Raw genomic sequence first — 25,688 nt, forward strand, 5'->3', positions numbered from 1 at the left:
CGATCGCCATCTAATCTCGGTTATGAGAGTTCTTTCTCATCAGTTATATGTAAGTAGAGACTGATGCCGTTATGATTGTGAAAAAAATTCATATGGGAAAATATCATTAAATATGTTAGTTGAAATATGTCTCCCAACAAATTTTAGGGAGCCCATGTTGGATTTCAATTTGATTTCATATTTTATCTATGAATTTCCTGCGAAGGATCTAGGTAATTTTTTTTATCCTACATCCTTAGTCACATTGGCATCATTTTCGAGCAGACAAAGTCACCGCACAGGAAAACTAGAAAGTAACTTGATCGAAGTCTCTAAAAAAAAATCAGTGTCGCCTCGGAATAAATGAAATGAGGCTTGACGAACGAGTCTGTTCGAGGTTGGGCTCAACTGGGCAAATGTTTTCCAGACTTGACTGTAATGGGTTTCAGAAAGTTGATGTAGAAATTGAATACAGACGTTGTTGTCACAGCTCGAGTTTCGACTTTAAGCTATGCTATCAGAGTATTGGTTCAGGGTTCTTAGAAGTGGTCTAGTCTTAGACAGCCAAGGGGACTGAAAGACAGAGTTGACTTTAGTGAACTATATTATATTACGGAACGCGTGACAAAGCGGGGTGACTATATTAGCAAGGCTTTAGCTTCAGCCAGCAAACGTGTTGCTAGAGTGGCTGGCGAGTGACTGACTATCGGTGCTGAAGGCACACTAGAGAACCGCAAGTGTGATGTCACTGAAGGTGGCACACACAATCAATGAACAGCTGAGGATGTCGGTCAATACATTGTAAAGGTACAGGTGACACCGCAGTCCAAAAATTAATCAGGAATAGGAGCTGCCGGCCTCTGATCGAGATGCGATTTGCCAACGCTGACAGAGACGGCGTGAAACTGGAGTGACGATTCGAATGAATTAATTCAGGATAATTCAAGTCAGAGAGACTCACCACGGACCACAGCTGAAACTGAATTTTTATTGAGTAAGCGAGATTTATTTGTCCATTATAGAATGCCTTGATATTCTTTCATTGGAAGTTAATGAAACTTGAGATATAACAAAGCGAGTTTTTGTTTTCCATTAAGAGTAATTCTGTTTGTATTGTTTGCATTTAGTTCAATTCATAATCGTATTAAAACAGTAACTTACTTCTAAACATGATTCCTTGTGCATGCGTATCAATTTATCTACAAGCACAAGTGCTAAAAATCTACGAGTGCTTTATGATGACATTGCCTCGAAGACCGTGGCCTGCCACACGAGAAAGAAACGCACCATTAAGTTCGCTCCGGCGCCCGACGACCTCTTCCAAAAGGCAAGACTCGAGCGTGATCATAACCGGCTTCGCTCCAGCACGATTATCGGAAGTAAGAAAAGAGGCCGCGGCGCTCAGCCACGCACCGCACAAAAAAAAACTTCAAATTATGAGCAAAGACGCTTGATGGAAATCGTTCGCGCACGGACGAGCGAACTCGGGATGGGTATCGGAAGGCATCGGAGCTAAGTTGCTCAGTCCGAATATTTGGCCATGAGATGGAGCTGCTCAGCGATGAAGCATGCCCGGCCGTAGATCGTATCTCAGGCACGCGCGCTGGCTGAGCTACGTACGAATTGTTAGCATTCATCGGAATGTCGCTCGTCGGCGACGCTCGCTTACAAAACCCACTCCTATAGTGTATAACAGTTAGTCGATAAATGTCCTGCGTTTGCCTGTAGAGAATGTGCCCATGATATTCAATTAGCTTTTCCGGGATCATGCAGCTAGTGACGAAAAGTGATAGTTGCGCTACAAACGTCCATAAGCGATTGACTCTACAAACATCTTATTCCGACCGTTTAAGGATTATTTTTCTGACACCATGTTAATGACGTTCCATTAACTTCTTCGTCCAAGTCGTACGGTGCACTAGTAGTTCGGCGTTCTAGTTATATGGTGCAATAGTCACAAGGCACACTAATCACAAGGCGCACTAGTCACAAGGCGCACTAGTCACAAGACGCACTAGTCACAAGGAGCACTAGTCACTAGGCGCACTAGTCACATGCTACACCAGCAGGGCGGCTGTACGGCTGTAGCAGCGCTCTAGCTGCTAGCGCCGCGGGCCAGACTTTCAAGCCTGGGAATGCTGCGTCCGTGGAGCCATCGGAAGGCCTCAGTCTTCCTCTTTGGCTCTACCTCCTTCTGCCCTTCCTTTCCCCCTTTCTGCTTATCTTTTTTCACGCTTGTTTGAATTATCTGTCTTTCCATTCCTCGCGCTACAAGTTATACAGCCATGTTAACTTTATTTACTCTTTATTTTTGCAGCGCAAAAATAAAGAGTAAATATTTTTTATGGTGCATGTATATTTTCGCTAATAGTTGCAAAGAGCCTTTAATTTAATAACTTTAATTACAAAGCTATTTTTCTCTTCCTCTGTTCTACTCTAATCTTTACTCGCGTAGTATATCGAAATTTTCGTCTCCATATGATTTTTGTGCAATTATTTATAACTGTGTGACAACTTCCAACCATTTATTTCCGGCATTAAACGCTGACGTGCATCGACGCTGACAGCTAATTATTTTCGGAAGCCAATGATTCATGCAAAACAAATATGAAAATAGATTACTTCGAAAATAAATAACGTTGAAAATTAGAAATTGCATACTATGCAATAATTAAATGTTGCGACTGATTTGTAAAGAGTACATTGTATTTTCTAGCATCCCTATAATTGCTATCAAAATAATAGAAGTGGTGCACATTGAAAACAAAAAATTCAAGTCGCAAGAACTTTCCGCCTTATACTCTAAAGTTAAAATCATAGAAAGAAGCGTCAATAAACGAAATAGAAATAGTATTTTTCAAAGAGGACATCTGATGAAATTTATGCCAACATTTCGTGCCGCGAAGCAATTACAATCTTGTCAGAAGATCGCGAAGCTTATGAGTTAATGTAAGTAGAAGTTATGGAGTGGTCTTTTCAATGCTGCAGTTGATAGGCCTGGAATAAGTTACGAAATGCCGAGGCGAGCATCGTTTCTTTGGGTGCAATACTTTAGATTTATTGAGGCAAACTAATTTGTGGCTCGTCGCCATACTTTCGCACAATATCTGCAGAATCTCTCTGCCCCTGCAATTTACGAAGACGCTTCATTTACAGGCGCTGCTTCAACACGAACGCGTTCCAACGAGTGAGTTGAACGCCGCTTCAACACGAACGCGCTACAACGAGTGAGTTGAACGCCGCTTCAACACGAACGCGCTACAACGCAAGCGATTGAGGACGCTGCTTCAACACGAAAAAATTTCAACGATAGCATTCGAAGGAGATGTTTCAATACATACGAATTACAACGAGAACATTTCAGGACGCTGCATCAGTAGAGCGGATTTCATTTTAGGAGAACATTTCAGGACGCTGCATATAAAATTACAACGGTGGGCTGCATCGCCAACTCTACCTGATTTCGTAGGACAGCTTAAACTCGAGTTTAAAAATGATCACCAACAGAGGAATAGACATTTCGGCTTCGGATCTGATTGTTTTTTCTCGCCGAGCAGCACCACTTCTCTTCTGAGAAATTGTCTCTCATTCTAGAATGCACTGTTTCTTCTTTTTAAGTGTCATTGTTCCACAGTATGTCTGTTTCACTTTTATACCCTTGTGAAGTGAGAGATTTAATTTATAACTCTCGATAATTATAATTGAAAGCTCATTTTCATCCGTTTTATAACTTTTTTCTTCATCCAAATGAACACGGAGATCCCATCAAATGTTCCGGAACAAGTCATTGTTTATGAGTGACATTGACAACTGTATTGCTTGCAGACTGAAATGAGGTTTATATGAGGATAAACCGCAAGCGATAAAGTTCAAACAATTCTTATTGGAAAACAGAGAGCAGCAACTGCATAAAAGATGAAGCCAACAGTGATGCGATTGAGATTTTTTATTGCATCCCAAATCGTTTCCGTCCTGGATCACGTTCTTACTAAATTATTGGCTGGAACCCAATACCGCGTACATTGAGTCGCGCTAGCACGTCTATCTGCATGATCAGCATTCCAGGTCACACATAATGTCTCTTTCTTCTCGTGCGTTCTTAGTCCCAAGAGTAATCAATAGTAACAATATATACGAGATTACCGGCCATTGCATAAGCAAGGCAGACCACCAACGTGCATAAAGAATGGGCCACAGCGCGACTTGCGACTTATCCTGGATTCAGGTCAGAGGTAATGCTGGTCATGGCACGAGGAGCCACCCAAATGCTTGCCGTGTCTTCATGATTTACGACGCTGCAAAATTCACATGGCATAAATAGAACGTAACATTATCATTTTAACTCTAATTCAATATTTTCGGGAAAATCCAGGATTAAAACAGTTTCCCAGATAGATTTTCTTAAAGTTAGTTCTAACCCTTCAGCTGAGTAGGTACGTAACTCAATTTTCCAATCACGAACTGATATTTTGAGCACATAAAATGCACAAATTGATAAACGCACTAAACAGCCCAAATTTCAGTTTCTTAAAATAAATAACTCAAAACTGTCATATAAGATTTGAGTTGAGTATTAAAGCGAGCCTGGCACAATATACATCTTGATCGGTCGGCAGTCCAACTTTACATCATCGGAAATGAACCTTCGTTGAGCAGCAAAGTCCTAGGTTTCGAATCTAGAAAAAATTTCTTCATTGTTCCGTCCGGGGAGGGGCGCTCATACGATGCTCAGTGTTCAGTTCCCAGAAAAATTTCAGAATCGTTGCGAAATTATGCTGCATTCCCTATCCTTGTATCATCGTTAGCTTTTTTCATTAGGTACAATTGCGGCAAACACAATAAAGTCTTTCATCAATATTTCTTGAAGTTAGTTTTATGTTTGTGTATGTTTTAGCATGCTCATTTGCATCAACATATATGAATTAGCTGTAATACTTTAATACATTATTCTCAAGTTGGTATATCAGAAAACTAACAACTCGCAATGCAAACTCGAAATCATTAAAATTCAACAAACTTCCCGGAACTTTTTCCTCGAGAAGAACACATGTTGCAATTTTTAATTGAAACAAAATAATGATCAACAAAATAATGATGTACGGCAGTGCAGTTTCCGGTTGGTAGCTGCCGCGTGTGCAGAGGATATTCGTGGTCACGTTACTCGACCTGCGCTGGCGGGGTACGCATGTACAGGATGAACCAGAATTAACTGACCCTTTTAATTTGTTAATAAATAAAAAACTAAGAACGTTATGAAGTTGAAACTTGTTTTATTTAAAAGAAGAACATTTTTATGGTAATATTGTATCCTAGTTAAAATATTGTATCCTATTACAATATTTATTGTATTAGTTAAAATATTCAATCAATCAATCAATCAATCAATTTATGATGTATTAATAATATGTATTAGTTAAAATATTGTATGTAATATTGTATCCTAGTTAGGTATTGTATCCTAAAAACTAGGATACAATATTACCATAAAAATGTTCTTCTTTTAAATAAAACAAGTTTCAACTTCATAACGTTCTTAGTTTTTTACTTATTAACAAATTAAAAGGGTCAGTTAATTCTGGTTCATCCTGTACTTCACAGCACGGCGAGCACATGCATTTTCATAATGAATAGCAGCAATTGTCATATTTTGCACGAAATACAGGCTTGAGTTGACCCCATTTTATGAGTGTCACATGTTCCTATGCGTGACTTACGGTGAGTAAACCGGTAAAATACTTCCGCAGAACAAATGGCAAAACTTTATCGAAAAATCACTTCAAGTTTCTTTTCTCATAACATCATCGGTATTTAAATAATTTGTTTTATTTGAACGAAAATTTATAGATAATGAAAATTGAAAAGTGAGGACTTCGTTCAAGATCCGACAGGAATCGCGAGACAGGAATTTAAAGGTCATTTGCAATTCAACTGAAATTACTCAAGGAAATTTTGTACCTTTATAAGAACATCTCAATAAACTTGACTGAAATACATGGGAAAGCTTATATACTCCTAATTTATAACCATGAATTAGCCATACACCATGTTTTAGCCCACTTGAAATGGGAAATTTTTGTTTAAAAAAAATCAAATTATAATTCCATGGATTATGTATGATAATACGGCATATACGGCAATGGTAAGAATTTGTCTGTGGGTAAAGCTATGATGATGAATATTTGTGTTATATGATCGGGATTACCGGTTGATGTGAAATTTGCCCATAAATTTCAGTGTATAGAGTTAGGAACATGCTGGTGTTAATGCTTGCGTGCCTTCTCTTTTCAGTTGATAATTTAGTTGAATAAAGCTACATTCTAGCCAACCTTTGTTTAAGGCCTACAAGACTATTAGGTTCATTTCACCGGTGCAAAACACACACACTCAGCGGTGCGAGCGCTCACGTGTCGCACCACGAGGCCTCTGCCCCCCTACACCTGCGGCCGTGACGGGGGAGCTAAGCGTGCGAGCAACGTCTGCATGCTATACTCACCTTAGCAGTACATGCTTCGTAGTAACAGACTCATCTTAGCAGTACATGCTTCGTAGTAACAGACTCATCTTAGCAGTACATGCTTCGTAGTAACAGACACCTAACTTTAACCGTACTTCTTTCGTTATACCAAGACTCACAACCTTAGCAAGACTACCTTAGAGTTCTTAGACGTATCATGGACTAACAACCTTGGCATGAATTGTTGTCGTTCCAGACCTTAGCAGTGCTAGCCTTTAACTTAGTGGAAAAGTAAGAAAACAATACCAACGATTAGTTTCTCGTCTTTCACGTAATTACTTGTAGGTATTGAACCTATTCAAATCAAGGTGTGCATCATTGATGCTGATAATATAAAAAGGAGTCAAAATATAGAAAAATAATAATTCTTAGGGGCACGGAAGACGAAGTTTGCTGCAATTATGAACTTATCATAAAGAAAACCGGACGATTCGGACTCAAAACGATGTACTCACGCACTAATTTGGAATATGGTGATCTCTATTTTGTTTAATCCGTGGATTAGAGTGTTAACAAGTATGCCTTCATGAATGCGCGTGACTTATAGTATATAAGTTCAGAAGATATTGTGCCGGATAACGCATTATTCCAATGAGTTCATAAAGCATTATTAATAGTAATGATCGAATTTTTGCAATTACACAGTTTATTTTCCAAATAATTTATTGCGATATCCTAACCGATTTTTTTTGCGATATCCGCACTTACAATGATAAATTGGCGTTCCGCATCGGTCAAATGCAACAGCACTGAGATTTATTCCTCTCTAATGAGGAATTGAAGGAGTTCCATCTCACCAAATACATGGTCTTCGGCAAGTTAATTTTTCAGCGACTCGTGGTCGGTTTGAAATCTCATCGAGGGCAGAGGTGCTGAAACGACTTCCGGTGCTCCTCAAATTAATCCCGCTGGAAAACGTGGAATTGTTCTTCGTAAAAAACTTCATCAGGCCCTATACCTTCAAAAAAGTTAAGAGATCGTAAGTTCATCAGCCAATCATTGACGGCCTTTCAAACCAAATCCACCAATCATAGACAAGAAAATTGAGCGTAAGTACTGACGTTCACTTAGCGAGTTTTGAAAGTATGGCCCTCAGAGAATGATGCGGCGTGACAAACACGAATGTATTTCTCATGCGTGACTTCGTGAATTGCAGGTGAAGCAACTGACCTGGAAATTTTAAGCGAGTAATTGAACGATAATTAAACTAATTAAGAATCTTATTGCATGAAGAGATGCTTATCCAGAGGGTGTGTAGGGACGGATTTGAAGATAAATAAATTATTGTGAGGCTCAAACTACGCTACAGAAGCTCTCGAGAAGTGGTGAAACTTTGATACTCTTAAATTTTAGTGAGATAAAACTCGAGAAGAACAAGGAGCCTTTTACTATCTCTGTCATAATGTTAAAATCATACTTAATTAATTCATTGCACATGGAAATCGTTAACCCTTTTTCGTAATTCTACCAGCAATCTGACATTAATTTCAGAAGAAAAGCCAGATTGTGGACCACACAGACGTATGACATGTGTAGAGAGCTGACAGGCAGCTGTAGCGTGCTTCCCAGAGCGAGTTTACTACCATTGGTATGAGTCGCACAGGTGTGCAGCGCTCCTGTCTCGGATGAATGCTAGCTAAGTTTCAGATAAAAGTCGGGACATCAACAATATTTTCATAAGCAATTTTAGATAAGTCCCTCAATGGTGGCACTAAATACTTTTCAGTGCTAATTCCAGCTGCTTTCGTACAAGAGATATTTGGTTGCATCTTTAACATTCTGTATCGTGTATCGTACAGACGCTGTTAGATTACATTGCACGTATCAAGCAGGGGCACAACGGCCAACAACAGGCATGCACGACAGCATGCAACATGCCTTCACGACGGCAAACAACGCGTTTCCACAATAGTAACCGCTGCTGCTACCCGACAGTAACATCGACGGCAAAGACCGCGTCTACACGACAGTAATGATCGCTGCTACACGACGGCAAACACCGCGTCTCCACAACAGTAACCGCCGCTGCTACACGTCGGCAAACACCGCGTCTCCACGACAGTAATGACCGCTGCTACACGACGGCAAACACCGCGTCTCCACAACAGTAACCGCCGCTGCTACACGACGGCAAACACCGCGTCTCCACAAAAGTAACCGCCGCTGCTACACGTCGGCAAACACCGCGTCTCCACGACAGTAATGGCCGCTGCTACACGACGGCAAACACCGCGTCTCCACGACAGCAGAGAAGTCAAGGACCGCAAGAGGCGGAAGCCGTGGCGGTCGCGGGTGACCCGGCGGGTCGAGAATGTGCCGCGGGCCAAGCACGGGGTCAGAGCGGGTCACGGGGGTTGGGGTGGCTACATGAGGAGGCAGCGCACAGGATGGGGACCCAAGGGGTGCTCTGAGTCTCCCTACGAGGAAGCGGATAGAGAGGAAAGAGGTCTGCAATTATATGTCGGAGTAAGGAGGCAAGTGTAATATTATCTCAGACTCTGAACGTGGCACCTAAGCACTATACTTTTTTTTAATCAATTGTTATGAACTACTAGGCTTCAAATAATTTAAATTTTTAATCAATAGAACAATTTTGATTCATCATAACTTCAACGTCACCAATGATTGCAAAAGTTTATTGACTCATCAGAACAATGGTCAACATTACTACCGGGAAGGTGATATAAAACATGCACTTGTTTTTAAATTTTAATTCTATTGCATGTCATCACGAGCAATATTACTCACTCGGCGCTAAATTATGTACATTATCTAGTGCTTAAATACTCATACCTAAATATACGGAGGAATAATCAGGGAATTCAATAGTAATTTAGATTGTCGGTGATGGAGATCGTTTTGATCATTTGTCAGCCTTACAATTTAATTAAGTTTTTCATGGTTAGTAATTATAGGATTGTTATAAAAAAAATTTGTGTCAAGCGCAATGTTCTTTCATATACTCGTGTAACTGTGTGATTCTCAAGCGTCGCACGAGTATTGACAGAAAGTCAAAAAATGTATGGAACTGCTCACCCCTTCATCCCTGGCGACGTCGCGGTGCTAATAAACAAAATGAGTGGTGGCGAAGCTACGTGCCTCCCAGCACTCGACACAGCACGGTCGCCTGCCTGAGCTGTGGCTTGTGCTCTTTGCAGTGAAGAAAAAATGCCCTATACACACATTCCTCGAACATTCCGATCCTATGAATGATTTCATGTATGCTTACTAAAAACTTCTTCTTAAAATTCAACACACATTCATCCTCTCTCGACCACTGCATGGTCGCAACTGAACTGAGTGGACGAAAAACTTCATAGCCCGCGCACCATATTGCGCATGGCGCCACCTTCCTAGGACTAATGGCCGCCACGTGGCGCGCAATTCAAATAAGTAAGTTCCCGCGCCGCACCCTGTAGTTTTTTAAATAACGGCTTTGTTTGACAGTTCAAGATTTTAGAGGTTATTATCTGGAGTAAGTGGGGAATTAACTGAAAGTAAGCTTTTAGATGTTAAGATACACTCTAATTAGGGTAAACACAATAAATGTTTCAGTTTGATGATATTTCAACATAGAAAATATCAATGAGTATTAGCTTCGAGTTGAAATGGATGTACTCGTTCAATTAAAAACCGATCGACAGGGGAAATATTTTACGTACTTATAATATTATTATTACAAATATTCTGGTTAGGATACTTGTAGTATTCTAACCAGTATCGACAGGTTACATTTACCGTCGTCAATGCTAATCATTTGTAATTGGTTAAATTGGATGAACTCTTGCCTAAACTATTAGACCGGTAACATAACCGATCTATTAACATCTAAACTGAACATGAACAGTAGAGTAATTTGTTACCAACCACTGAAGTAAAGTGGACTGGACAGGAATGGTCAAGGCGTCAACGTGTTGCTGCTCGGGCGTCGTCTTTCCTTCGCTGCCATTTACAGTTCGTAATTAACTCTGTAGAGCTAACCGAGAAATATATTGCAGCTCAGACCAGAACCACTTCTATCCTGAAATTCTCGCTTTTACCTCTTTTCGTATCGAATGGCGATAACGCTAAAGGTAGCTCAAGGATCAATCATTGTACTAAAAGATAGGAAAATGGGTCAAAACTACTGGAAAACTTCTGAAAAATTTGAAAATTGGAAAACAAAACCCTACTTGGAAAAAATGTTTGCATCCTAATCCTTTAGCAGCAGAGCATTATGAAAACGAAATAAAGCTAAAGATAAAATAATGAATACACTTAGTCTTGAATTTTCGAGCATCCAAATATTTTAGATTCTGATAAATTTTCAATTTATTTTGAACGAGTCTTTATATATCTTTACTTTATAACCAGCTTACGTATAACCTGCAGTGTGAAAGCATCGTCCGATATTTTTTCTAACTTGATTTTTAGAGTGGCATGTGATCTGCCTAATGCAGGCACTGCGCTGGACACCTCAACTTTTCATCCAAGGATCCGCCCTGGTCACGATTTCTTGTTTAATTTATGACCGACGTTTTGGTTAAAAAACTGGAATATTTTCATGCCGATTCTCCAACCAAGCGCCTTTACGTCCAGCACAAGCTTGAAACTTTTCCTTGACACCGAATGCTTCTCATCTCGGTCGGTTCGAGTGTCAAAAAATATACACTGTAAATCTGAAGTAAAAGTGAGGTTCACTACGGAAAAGTACGGTTGGTCATTTGAGAAGATTTTACGTCAGCTATTTTCTGAGACGCTCATCCAGTGCAAGTAGGAATTTATCTACAACAAATGCAGGAATGTGCATAATCAGATAAATATTCTTACACAAAAATATTAAAGCAACTGCGAACTGATATGCTAATGATACGATGTAGGACGTAATTAACGATGTAGTATTATAAGACCAACGTTAAAATAAGAAACGGCAAAAAGATATGGTGCATCTGCAACTTAACATTAAGTATAAAGTTTAATTAACATAGGTTTTGTATGGAACAATTCAAAACATTTGAATATGGAAGAATCTAATCTAATAAATTATTCCGGTTGTTGCTGAAACAAGAGCGCGCTTACCCAACTGCGCTCATTCTTGAGTTGCCATCACTCAGGCCAACATTGATTAACACTGTAGTGTTCCGTTTGTATTGCTGCAAAGCATCAAAAAATTTGATTCTGCATTTCTCTTCAAAATATAAATCGGAAAAAGTAACACGGAACAGTTAGATCTGGAGACATGGAGAGTTATACCTAGAGTATAATCAGTATAAAGAAATAGCCAGTATCACTTCAACTGTGGCTTTTAAAACATGAGTGGTAAGCACATATTGATGGGACGAGATCATAATTGCGAAATTTCATTTGATTCTGTATAACAAACATCCGAGGTACGTTTTTCTCTGTTTAAGCTCACAGTTTACTTAATTTTTCGGCTGTTTGTTCAACCCCGTGGCCGCCACGATTTCCAGAGTTATATGTGCCCCGGGCTCATTTTCAGAGGCTTCTACTGCAAGTGTGCATACTTCGCGTTCTAATACCAATAACTTGCAAGAACTAGACATCATTAAAGGAGCTGACGTCATTTAGCTAGAGATTATCTAAAACATGAAATAGATTTACGGATTCCTTGCGTTGCAACCACGGTTGAGAAATAGTACTCAGTAGGTATCGTTACGGTACTGAGGTGATAATTACCATGAATTTTTTTTGTGCTCAAAAAGTATTGTACGCCGTTGCCAGAGCACGCAAGCGTTTGACAAATAATGTGTTTATTTTTAAAAATAATTCTTTCTCTTTAGGATTTTTTATTCTTTTTTTTTTGTACAAACCAAAATTTAACTTTGTTATATTCGCTAACAGTCTCAACTTTCAAATTTTACTTACATTTTATTTAAAATATGTAGCTCAATATACCCCAATCTGTATAAAAATTATAAAGAGAATATTGAACCATTGAGCGTTGACGGCCACTGCTAGGTATTCTCGAGCTCGTCCTTCTCAGAAAGGTAGTTTATCAGGACCGAGAATTCCACTGCAATATGTGGCTACTAAGCACAAAGAAATTCCTATCCGACAAGGAGGCGGTGGAGAGGCGGCAGGCGAAATCGAGACTGTGGGAGGCCGCGCATGAGGGCGTGGGAAGGCGTCCGGGCCAACTCTCGTCTAGAGTCCGCACTTCGGTCGACTTTTCTGGTCAAGTGACGGAACTCGACGCATTGCGGCGCCCGGTACAAAGATCTTGTAGAACAAGGGACCGACCAGCGCACACGACGCTCAGCGGTGGATGATTTAGGGCGCAATTAGTTGCTAGCCTTGTGAAGGGACACGGCGTGCCGAAACAAACCACAAATGAAGGAATATTATAACTCAGCGACAGCGAGGACAGCTGTCCACGAAAAATTGAGGACTAACATTCGCCCCCAATTAGGGACTGTGATCCCTCAGAATGCAAGACAAATAGGCTGGGAGCGCCTCGTAACTTTCGACGCACGGAAATTTCCGAATTCTGACTAATAAAAGTTTATTTTAAATTTACACATTCCAGTTAAAAACATTGGTGTTCACGTTAAGACCATGTGTGTAGGACCAAAATCAACGACAAAATCGTTTAAAAGCCCAAATATAAGCTGTTATAATAATTTTCAACCATTTATTGCCTCAATTTCAAGTTTCCGCACCAGTCGCCTTCAGCAATCAAGTCTTCATGTAACGAATGGTTGAGTAAGTTACTATTTGTAATGCTTACAAAAAATGATTCAACAATGCTCAATATAATCGTTTAAAGTAGAAAAATTTGATTTTTAAGTTGACATTGAAGAGTTAAATTTGAGTTGTTCATTATTATTATGTAAATTCGTAATGCAACAGCAGCACCGATGCCAGAGTTTCTGCATAATACTTATATAAGGAGAAGTTGAACGACTGGACACAATGGCGTTACATTAGCCTCGTGCGAAGACCTACGTTGCTGTGCTAACGTCACCGCCTTCCCTTATATTAGGCATAACATCCATTTTTGAGCTGTGCACGCTTCACGCTTGTTGTTTATTTCTGATGGTAAATTACGGACCAGGCAATAAGTCCAGCAGCTATCTCAATCAATCGTCAGCTATGGAAAGATCGGGTTCCAAAGGCCGGATCCCTTGTGAATCAAGTCACGAAAAATTCAAGAATCGGCAACAGGCCATGGGCCTATTTCTTCAACGCCGACACTTCTATTCTATTCTATTACCTCAGGCCGACCACCTGCTACTCGTTGTAGTGCTCGTGCCCTGTCAGGATACGAGCATCGCCTGCCCAGGCACGAAACTCTACACGTGCCACAAGCTCTGCCACATGCTGGTGTAGGCAAGGCCAGTGATACAAATCCTGCCATGTAAGTTCTGTAGAGACTTCAGTGGCTTCAGTCCCTACAGACTTCAGTGGCTTTAGTCCCTATACAGACTTCAGTGGTTTCAGTCCCTACAGACTTCAGTGGCTTCAGTCCCAACAGACTTCAGTGGCTTCAGTCCCTACAGACTTCAGTGGCTTCAGTCCCTACAGACTTCAGTGGCTTCAGTCCCTACAGACTTCAGCGGCTACTGCATCACTGCGCAGTAGGTACATATGCTGAGGACAATACTCGTTTATTTTTCTCCTAAAAAGAGACCTTTGAGTCTGAAGCGTGCCTGACATGATTGAAATTTGTAGACGAACACGCTAATCTTTCTAGACCAGTGTTTCTCGGAGTTGTGTTACAAGTAACTGTGTCAACAAATGCGCTTTCGTCTGTTTTTTAACATTGGAAAAAAAGGAGCAACGTTGAACATATATTACATTTGTTGAAAATAATATTTCGAGTTGTTTAAACTATTATTATTAAACTATTATTGGTCAATGCGACTGGGAACAAATGATTCAGATTATCTGGATCAACTTCCAGCCGATTTCGACAGTAAATATTTCCTTGGGTTACATAAACAGTGAAAACTCATCAAGATCGTATCGAGAGAACACAGCTCATGTAATAACTCCATATTCCAGTGCATTGCTGAGTACTCGCATATCAAAATTTTGTCTTCAAAACCAACAGATAACATAACATAACTTAACATAACTTATCTCGGCGCTGAATGGTAGGCCTGATGTGGCCTGTCGCCGATTCTTTTCCTTTTCGTGACTTGTTCACAGAAGATCTAAAATCGTGTCATTTGACCGGATCTTTTCATGACTGACGATAGTTTGAAGTAGCTACTAGACTTCCACCAGGTTCGATATGGTGCTAGGCATTTCAAATCTGAACATATATTTTTCCATAGCTTTATCTAGTCTGTTCTTGAACGCGTTCATACTTGGAGCGGATGTTCAGCAAGCTAATAATAATAATTTTTCCGCATAACATCCATTTTTGAGCTGTGCACGCTTCACGCTTGTTGTTTATTTCTGATGGTCACGGCCACAGTCAGACTGTCAACTAAAATTACAAATTTCGTCGGATATTTCGTAAATATTAGATACAAAAATATTCTTTACAATCATTCAAACGGTAATTCACAATTATATTGGCACTCATCCTGCCATCACAAGTTATTCCGACCTTTTATGTATCCGAACGTGTTGGAATTTGCAGGTGGACATTAATGAAGAGAAATTAAAGTTATTCACAAAAGATAATAAACTGTCTTGCTTCGGACAGCACAGAGCGGAGTGAACATAATAGTTTGTGTTCATGCCGAAGGAAGTGAAGCCAAGTACATTAACATGCAAACGTATAAGACGAACTGATAAACATTTTTACAAAAAACTGACCTCTCCCATATAACATATTTGCAGTCGCGGATTGTGGGGAGACAATGGAAAGGATTCATCTGGAAACAGAGGGTGTTGTGAATTAGTTAAAGTCTACCATAAGTACGTTTTCTAACATTGAAAATTCGACTTTGGAGAAAACGTTCATTGCAAGAGATGGTATACAATTCTTTATCAGCGAACAAATAATAGAAATTTAAAACGAAATGAAAATGTGGGAGTTAATTAATAATATCACAAATTGATTTTCAGAAATGAAAAGTTCCCTGGGTTGGTTGCGTTGCAAGGGAGTAGATTTCAACAGGGTTAAACTTCTAAATTATATAATGGTTGCAATTATTTTAATTTTGTACATAAAAAAATTAAATAGAACTGTTTTTAAAATCCAATTTGTATTGTTTACCATATAGAGGCGATTATTATATCTCATGCCTATTCAAAAAAGTGAACCTAAGTTACCTAACTTCAAATCCAGTTCACAAGTCCAGTTCAAGTCAAATTCAAGTTCACTCCAAGTCCAGTTCACTCCAAGTCCAGTTCACTCCAAGTCCAGTTCACTCCAAGTCCAGTTTACTCCAAGTCCAGTTCACTCCAAGTCCAGTTCACAAGTCCAGTTCAAGTCAAATTCAAGTTCACAGTTCTCCATTAAATGGTGCCAGAGCGAGGGAACTAACGAGTGTGTTGATATATGCAATGAAGCAACATGTAAAGCACCGTACCAGTGTAAGATTGATAATTAGAGAACTCAGTAAAATAGGTTATAAATGCTTTAATCATAATCTTCATTATATCCTCACAAAATACCCCAAAACTGAACTACTTGCTCATGCTCTACAGAAGCGTGTTTTTCTTGCTTACAATGTAAAGGCTGCGAGAAGAAAATTGTTTAAATCAACGTTAAAATGGAAGCTTGCTCAATCAAGATAATTAAACAAAAAAAAAAAGCCGCTCCATATAAATAATTGTTTCTCAATTAAGTGTAGCGGATGATGCATATAAGATTTCGGTTTCACTTGCGCGCCATGCTAACATCGCCGTTCTAGAACATTCAGTTGAAAAAACATGCAAATTTAAAAGTGTCACTCCATTTTTTTCACTACATCATTCTTCCGGAATACTTAGGTTAAATAATTCTCGTTGGCACGCATTTAAGTTGCGTAAACATAATGGAATCGTAAATATTTTAATTGGAAAATCGAAATCACACTAGTTTCATAATAGGACTAAATGGACTTAAAAGTTGCAGTTTCACTGACATATATAACTGGAAACTAGCACTAACTGTGGTCTATCAATCACGAACATGATTTAACGTTATATTTAAAATTACGAATAGCTCTAGAATTGTCGTTCAGAAGCTGCGCTATTAAGTAATTTCGTCAGTCAATTAAAGTTTTCATTTCCGAGTTACTTGTAGACGGAGAGAGCTTTTTTGCATGCTTTCTGGCAGTAACTCAAGTTCTTTTCTGGTACAAAATCTTTTCCAATCAAGTCTGCTCATTATCGATGGCATATATCGCATTCATATTATACAAAATGATGAATAACTAGATACAAAACATGAACCTGGGTCATTTAACAGCATGCATCTTAAGAGTACCACTTACCGGATATAGCGATGTGTAGTATCATGGCGAGATATTTACCTTAGAACTATTTTATAGAATATTTCGGTAAGCAGCGTTCTTCAGTATCTATAATCATCGAACCGTTCATATCGATATTGCATTCAGAATAATTTGTCAGAAACGTAGAATTGGGTATAAAGATTGAATGATGTTATGAAAGAGTAGGTCGATGGAAAAAAAAAGCTAACGAAGAAACGTCATAATCCTGGCAAGTTTCATAGTCTGCAATGCACGTTCCTTGAAATGAATTTCGCAGATTAAAGAGAAATTTATTCAGTAATAACTCCCTGAGCACACGTTTTGAAACACTTGTAAAACAATTGATTATAGAAATGTTTCATGGATTTCGATTTTTTTTGTGTGAGTTATTATATAGTCAAAGTAACTAAAGATTACCAAATGATTATACAACAAACATATTTAATCTATAAGAAAATGGTAAAATTAAAACTCACCTCGCAATTCTTGTCCACTTTGAATGTTCGCAATAGTGTTTTCTTGTTATAATACTCGGTGATAGAGATAACTGATAAATTTTGTAGCAAGCAAGATATTAATGAAACTTAGGTTCGTATTCTGGAACTATATAGGTTCTTACGAAAGGTAAATAAGAGATAATTGATAAATTTTGTTGCAAGCAAGATATTAATGAAACTTAGGTAGTTATTCTGGAGTGATATATGTTCTTACGAAAAGTAAATACATAGTGAAAATAACCAGGTACTCACCTCTCCCAGATAACATAGCCTTGGTCGCTGAGCGTAGGCACGCAGTGCTGGGGGTTAAGCTGCACATGGATGGCAGAAAGCTTTATGCTAGCAAAAACGTGCACATGTCAACCTGGCGCTCTGTACATCTGTAAAACTTTACTTATAAGTTTCATGTTGATCCTCAATATATACAAATAATTTTTATACATCTATGATTTGTCGAAGCATTCGACAATGCACCAATTTATAAGTGATTCAATCATGTGTTTCCTGGCTTTGCCCATTATATACACATTCTTTGCACATTGTATGAACATGTATGCTCAAATTTGTGTTTTTGTTTACATTTTAGCCCCAGGCATATAAATGAAGAAATGTGCTTGATTTTAAATCCAATCTATCAAACAATAAACATGAAAGTGAACTTTTACACTGGCTTAGCAGAAATTTTAAATTAATTCCTGATCAGGACTATAACAAGTCTCATTAGATATCGTCGATTTTATTTAACAAAGTTGCATATTTATAAGGAGCGAGCGTAAAAATGTATTATTGACGCATATAATCAACTGTAAATAGATACTCTTTGACCATCATGTCGAATTTTTGCATGATTAATAAATTTTACAACAAATTTTAACGTTTTGGCAATGATATTATAAACATCTTTAGATTATTTCGTGTCACTGCCGATAACTGTTTAAAGCATATATTTTTAAGATCGTGGCATTGTTGTCTGGAAAATCGTGAATTGAAGAAATATCAATAATACATCGTGCAGAAGTGAATGGAAAAATAAGTTGCTATAATAGACCTTAATTTTGCTTCATGCTAATTATCTATGAAGAATATACTCGTTTCAAAAGAACACTCGGCAAGCAGCTAGTTCACCCAACAGGTTAAGTATCGTACAAGATTGCAAATAGATTTTTTCTTTAGATGAATTCATAAAAACATATATACCAATCTTATTAGCCTGTACACACGTAGTTTGCTGCGAAGTTATCTGTACAGAGGCGCTTTACGCAACAGAGTGGGCAGTATTGACAAAGCCTCGAGATTGTCGAAATCAGGGGGCATTTGAAAAAAATGTATGGACTTCTAATTCCAATCGATTTTGATTTCACATAATAATTTTAAACACGATTGATTTTTTTACACAGTTTAGAAATGAAAGTTTATCAATGAACGAGATTCAATTCATCAGAGGTAAACGTCTATCCTAATTTAGGCCGCCAGAGCTCACTACGCAAGTTTGCTACATCGAAAGTAGTCAAAGGTTACTTTCAAAGAGTAACCAGAAGAGTTACGTAATATTATGGAGGCTATTACTTCGCAAGAAAATAAATGCTACGTTACGATTTCAGGCTAGTTACTCATAAAAAACAGTTTAGACTCACATCATGAGAGGTTATTCCCTAGGGTAAAATTGCTTATCAAAATGTGTCTAATCGCTATTTAATTTATGAGCTCTAAAGAAATATACCCAGTGCACCTATAACTAAAGAGAGGTACTCACTCTGAGGAACCAATAAAGAAATATACCCAGTGCACCTATAACTAAAAAGAGGTACTCACTCTGAGGAACCAAGGTCTCTTGGTCTCCGCCTTGAGGAGGTCCACCTCCTTCTCGTCGACCTCCACCTTGAGGTGCTTAATGGTCATCCAGACCGCCCTGCACGGCGCCGACGCCTTGTAGAAGTAGAACTCGGTACTCAGCCACGCCATCTCTTGCGCTTCTTACTGGCAACGGAGGATCAACAAGGATAATGAGATACTTCAGTATTTGATGTAAAACAATGAGACAGGTCAACGATTTAGTTAAGAATAAAGATCCACGATACGTGCAGAACTTGTTTTATGATTCCACGAAACTCGAATAAAATATTTGCCAGGGTGTGACGATTTTGTTGAAATGTTCTAAAGACGAAGAGGTGCACAGTGATTTTAATATGTAAAACGTATCACTGTATAATGCAGTTCAATAATTGTGATGTCACTTCGTTCGATTAGGGGATTGCGAGCGCCGTTGAATGCGCACGCTGCTTCAGCGGCACCTCGACTGACCGCTCTCGTGGCTCCGGCTGCCTAGTGCTGATGTCACCTCCCAGCTCCGAGCGATACCCACTTCACATCGTGACTCCTTGGGTTGCTCGGTCTCTGAGTTACATTCTAGGGTCGCATCAGAGATCCTGCATCAACTGACAGAGATATGACGCTTGTCTTAGGTGGAAAACATGTGCCACCTCACAAATAGAGCTTCAACTAGAGATAGAGTGATTACTTGGATTACCGAATTGTGTTCCCTCAACGGTACTTTATTTCCACTGAGAGATTTTTCTCACCCTCATGAAGTTATGAACTCAATCCGGTAATAAAGTCAGTTGGTCGACTCGTGCTGCCGCAACAATGTAAGAGCATATTTTGCAAATGAATCAAAATCAAAATAACCTGATTACAAAAGGCCAATAAATCTTGTCATATTAAGCGAATAGTTCGACCTCGTCTTCTGTGTGAAAAGTAGTGCTTGTATTCTAGGATGAATGAATGGTCTTCACAGATTGACTTGCTTCCTTCTGGTTTATGTGACGACATGTCTCGTGTATCACTGCTCCAAGTAACTCTCCTACATCTTGCGGACGACGGGAGATAGCGAAAGGATATTAAGCCCGTGTTATCTCTGCAATCGCCTCAGCAGAGTTCCTCTCACCGGCAGACGTATATATACAACATTTGTACAGTAGAGAGATTTTAGTCTATTCGTTGTCTGTTTGCTTATTTGTCTGTTTGCTCCGGCGACTAGGCTAATTTCCTTCGTCTTTCCTAACTCGTGCAGAGTCCATGTATTGCTAATTGAGTGAAATTGACGATAATTGAAATGTTGAAATCTCCAATGCAAACTTGCCAGTAGGATTTGAGTGGCTGGTAAGACCTTACTGAATGTAGAGGGAGTCATTTTCCATAGCGAATATAATTTTATCATGTCTATATATAACTCGATAACTTAAGTTCAAGGAAATGACGAAATAAATTTTACGACTCGCTGAAAATCTAGCGTCGAAGACGAGGCAATGGACACAGCTGAAGATTTTGCGGAATTTGGCCACACTTGAAAGGTCTGCATCCGTGTGAGTAAATAAGGACGGCGAGAGTATCACCGGACAAAGGTTGTGCGTGCATTAGTGAGATTCTCCTTATGTTGAACATTTTGAGAGACATGCAGCTGCTTTTACCTTCTCTTAAATTTTTCTCATTTTACTTAGTGAGAAACACATTTTAACTTCTCATGGTATGCATGCAGAGGAAGCATCACAAGGATACCTGCTGTTCGCGCTAAAAGCCTTCTTCCTTAGCAAGTACTTAACACGAAACGTGCACTTGCAGCTTCGCATCAAATGGATGTATGCACCACAATACTCGTCTCATGAGCATTTCTTCAAGCGTCATTCAGTAAACAAAAGACTGACTTCAGGCATGCGTCTGTCTTGACTAAGCTTTTCTTACCAAACTTGTTCGCATGACAGGAGCAAATTTAATGCAGCAGACCATCCAGTGGGCAAGTATATTGTGTTGGTTTAGGGTCGCGAAGGCAAGCTCTTTGACGCTCGTGTGTATTCATCGGCGGCCACTTTGACGGCACCAAGGAGACCTTTTAAGCGAGCTCCAGAGTGCATATCGGTGCTTCTCATACATATAGCGGTCGCTTTACTAAAAGGCTGCATTACTTACAAATTTGATGTTAAGTAGATAAATGAAATGAAATTTACAAGCTCTTTGACGCTCGTGTGTATTCATCGGCGGCCACTTTGACGGCGCCAAGGAGACCTTTTAAGCGAGCTCCAGAGTGCCTATCGGTGCTTCTCATACATATAGCGGTCGCTTTACTAAAAGGCTGCATTACTTACAAATTTTGCCAAATTTTGCGTTGTCTTCAAGTGAGCCTGCCTTCAATATAACTAATATTGCAGCTTTCATCCTCTAGTACTATGAATTTGTAGAGTTTAAAGTAAAGTGATGAATATAACAGCTATTACGAAACTCAATTACATTATGTACTTATTTTCTCATCATTTTTCTATTATTTTACAATTTATTTTTCATTATTGTATTTACTCAATCATAGACTTAAGAGTGATGTTTCAGTGAAGCAAAAGTAATAGTTTAATTACAGAGCACAACCTCAAAAAAACCCAGCGAATTAAATTTAAGCTCAAGATACGAAAATGCCCGCAAGTCAAGGTACAGCGAGAACAGGATTGAAAGGATTGAAGCTAAGGATTGAAGTTGACGGGCGAGGATTGATGGATGCTCTAATGGCGAGCTCAGAGAATGCTCGTGTACACACCTGAAGCATCAAACTATTTTTAAAGTCCACTTTATTCGCGAAATAATTCTGCAATCCTTTCCTTTGCTCGCAAATATTTTTATTTGCTCACCTTTTTGAAATACAGAAATTGTTATCATCGCCGCCGCTTTTTCGCTTGAGAATTTTGCGCCACTGAAACGAACACTGGAGGTTGTCTCTGCTTCATTGGTCTAGAATTATGAAGGGATCGTTCTTATTGATTTCTGTAGACGCATCTCTTTTTCGTGCGAGTTATTTACACAATATTTCGAGAAATATTCAGCTATGGTATTAATCCGTTAGGAAATGTATTTTGAGTAAAATTAATTAAGACCAGATGCTAACCGACGCACATATTATGAGCGAAGTTCAGCCAGGCCAGGGATGTCCAACATAAAATATTTTGAGAACAGTCGAGTCAGGACGAGGGCTGCGGGAGGCATAAATAACGTGGGCAAGACAGCGACAGGCGAGCGGGTGGTCATGTGCATATAGCGATGCCTGTTGGCGCTCAGGGGCCATACTTTCAAAACTCGCTAAGTTAACGTAAGTACTTACGCACTATTTTCTTGTCTACGATTGGAGGATTTTGCTCGAAAGGGCGTCAATGATTGGCGGATGAACTTACGATCTCTTAACTTTAGACGTTAAGTATTGGCCCAGGACGCAACTATATATATAAGAGCGACGCATTCGCGTGGTTTGGTATAGGACGAATATCAGCATCTTGCTTCTGGCCTTCATGGGCTTCGATTAATTACCTATCATTATTTAATGTTGGATATATATTCTTAGATAGGTACTGGCACAGTTGAGTATTCATTTACTATTTCACAAATTTATTCAAAAAAAAGGCAATTTCAATCAGATCATTTAATAAGGTGGACGAATAATTTTCCAATCCATGCTAGAGCATAAAATTAATAGCCAGAACATTTAGTATCGTTTGCATTCATGCATATGTCAATTACACTGACTAAGGAGGCTCAGTAATTACTTCAGCACATATGATTCTGTTATTATCTTTAAAACATATATTATAATACAGGAATGACATTTAAACAATCGACATGGCAACGACCATTAATGAAGCTTAAACAATCTATATTCCGCTTAATTATAACACATGTCTTTCGCAATGTCCAGCCGGCCATTAGTTTTGTTCAAACCGAGCACAAACCATATTTTTAAAGTAAAAAATGTTCACCCAAATTTATACTTGATCACACTTTAGAACACATACTCTGTTCATAATTGTTCCAACCAAAGCATAATAAATCCAAATATCATATTAATTTTATTGGTGGGAGCGAGAAAACAAAGGTTCTCCAATTCAAATAAAGCTTTACCCAACATTAGGTGCACAATTATTCCACTATTTATTCAGCACTAACTGTTCTGGGGTCTGGGGTCTGAATATTTAAATTGATGAAATGCGACGCATCCAATGTCGTTCCAATTGAAAAACGAAGTACTTAACAAGACTGCAGTTTTAAGTCTCAGAGGTCGATGTAAAACAATTTGGTACCTACCGTAATTCAAGTCAGGACCGCTGTAAACTGTACCCGAACAGTGTACACTGTACACATTTGGTTTGGTTCAGAAAGATCTTTGCCTTACTCACCAGGTCTGTTGCTCTCGACTTGGTGCCGAGTTGTTAATTATGAGGCTTATAAGGCAAGAGATACAGGATAAGATCCATCTCAGCAAGTGAGCACGAGCAGATCTTTTTCATAGAAGGTAACCTACGATGTGAGCTGCATGCTGCTGAGCAAAGGGCCGAGCCCTTTGTGGTTGTGTGCCTACGTGTATTCCTACATTCGTAGTGGCTGCACGGTGCCTATATATTCCCACTCGTAGTGGCTGCACGGTGCCTACGTATTACTACGCGTAGTCGCTGCGCGGTGCCTACGTATTACTACGCGTAGTCGCTGCACGGTGCCCCGTGCCTACATATTAGGATGCTATTACTACTCGTTGTCGCTGCACGGTGCCTACGTATTACTACGCGTAGTCGCTGCACGGTACCTACGTATTACTACGCGTAGTCGCTGCACGGTGCCTATATATTACTACGCGTAGTCGCTGCACGGTACCTACATATTACTACGCGTAGTCGCTGCACGGTGCCTACGTATTACTACGCTGAGTCACTTGATGTCAGGAGATGAGTAAGCCGCGCCCCCGCTCAGGGCGCAGGTGTGCCGCGTCCATAAAAGAGGACATCTAAAATTGTGACGAATAATAGCCTTTCCTGAGGCGAACATGTGCACTGCACAGCGTCAACATAATTTAATTTAGATATGAACACACTATGTTTCTGGACGATGTTGGTGTGTTTTAAAAATTTTAAGAAATTGTAATGTTTCGAATCAGTAACGTACTGACAATGTGCAATCAATCTGGAGCAATCAGCTTGAACATTGCAACAATAATTCTTACTGCAACATAAATTCTTTATTGAATTGCAACACAAATTCTCGATTAATTGCAACCCAAATTCTTACGACTGAAATTTTCATCATTGAATTCTGGGAACTTAAAGGGTTTTTCGCTAAATAACCTAATAAATTTGAATGTCACAAAACGATCTAAGGTGATGTTAAGATTTCTGGCCTTTTCGGAAGTTTCATTCTTATCACTAATTCAATAGAAACATAAGCCAGTAAATGAATGGGCGTGCCGCGACAATACGCGCGTTTTGTTGCACAACAGAAAAAGAGGATCTTTACTGACAAGAGAATCTGCAAGCCAGCTGGCCGGCCACCGCACCGCTAGGGACTAGTTTTTTCTGGACATTTATTTATCCTTGGTGCGTCATCAGGGGCTGCAGCTTTAATTGAGGTGACTTAAAACTTTGATAAAAATCGGATCGTCGCAGGTGCGTTAGTCCATCAAGGAAGGGTTCCGACAGACAGAACTTAGCCAGACTGTGGCGAGATCACAAGACGGGCTGAAATCTCTGACTGCTGCCGCCTTCAAACAATTTACATCCATTTACGTCTTGAGATTTATCACCGCAGAACTTAAACTTGCAGCTAATTTAGTTTGCTAAGTTTCTTTATTTATGTTTATATAATACTTATTTGTATTCCTATCTTATATTTATACCTCAATATTATTTATGCCTGATTTATATTGATTAAGGTAAGTGTGCATTTATTTAGTACTATTGTGTGTATTTCTAAACTAATTTGGTCTTAAATAATTTTGATGCACATGCAAATCTTTGATGCAGCAACATGTCAAATGGTTTTGCTTCGTTGAAAATATTGTAATGATATCAAGGAATGAGGTTAAAACCAAAGGTCTCGGACTATTAGCTTTGTTCATCCACTCAAGTGTAGAAATTGTTTTACTCGCACTAAAAATGAGTTGAAGATGTATCGGTAAAGGCATACACATATCATAACAGAAACATCATTTTACAGCGCAGGTAACGCGAAACGTCCAACGTTACATCCGACGACGACTCGGAGACGGAGGACGACGAAGGCGGCGCATCAGCGTGACCGGGGACTAGGAAGTCCCGAACTCATCATAAGGTAAGGAACGAAAGAAGATCGTTGGAAGTGCAAGCAGTGATGCAGGTGTTGCTTCTCCTGGCAATGGTGGGTGTTACCTTACATGGCCGAGATCTGTGTCGGCACACAGGGTATACGAGCGAGGGTGACTCATCAGATGCATTTACCCCAGTTTTGCTCGAGTCTTCTCTCTCGCAGTGCCGTCAGTACATCAAGCTG

General features: G+C 39.4%; 1 protein-coding gene across 3 annotated transcripts in view; it reads right to left on the bottom strand.

The window, feature by feature from the left end:
• LOC108670775 (glutathione S-transferase 1-like) overlaps positions 1 to 25,688 on the bottom strand; it is an 84,735-nt gene that overhangs the window by 35,212 nt on the left and 23,835 nt on the right. For 2 of the 3 annotated variants that reach the window (XM_018158267.2, XM_018158266.2), the window contains exons 2-3: positions 19,179 to 19,343; positions 17,619 to 17,677 (exon numbers count right to left, since the gene is read on the bottom strand). In XM_018158267.2, coding sequence (XP_018013756.1) covers positions 17,619 to 17,677; positions 19,179 to 19,328 — 209 coding nt within the window. In that variant the 5' untranslated portion in view covers positions 19,329 to 19,343. Of the gene's footprint in view, positions 1 to 15,262; positions 15,322 to 17,618; positions 17,678 to 19,178; positions 19,344 to 25,688 lie in introns of all 3 variants that reach the window. The other variant, XM_018158268.2, reaches the window with a different exon arrangement.

This window comes from Hyalella azteca, unplaced genomic scaffold, assembly GCF_000764305.2.
Source record: "Hyalella azteca isolate HAZT.00-mixed unplaced genomic scaffold, Hazt_2.0.2 contig14808, whole genome shotgun sequence".
In the NCBI taxonomy this organism is placed as follows: domain Eukaryota; kingdom Metazoa; phylum Arthropoda; class Malacostraca; order Amphipoda; family Hyalellidae; genus Hyalella; species Hyalella azteca.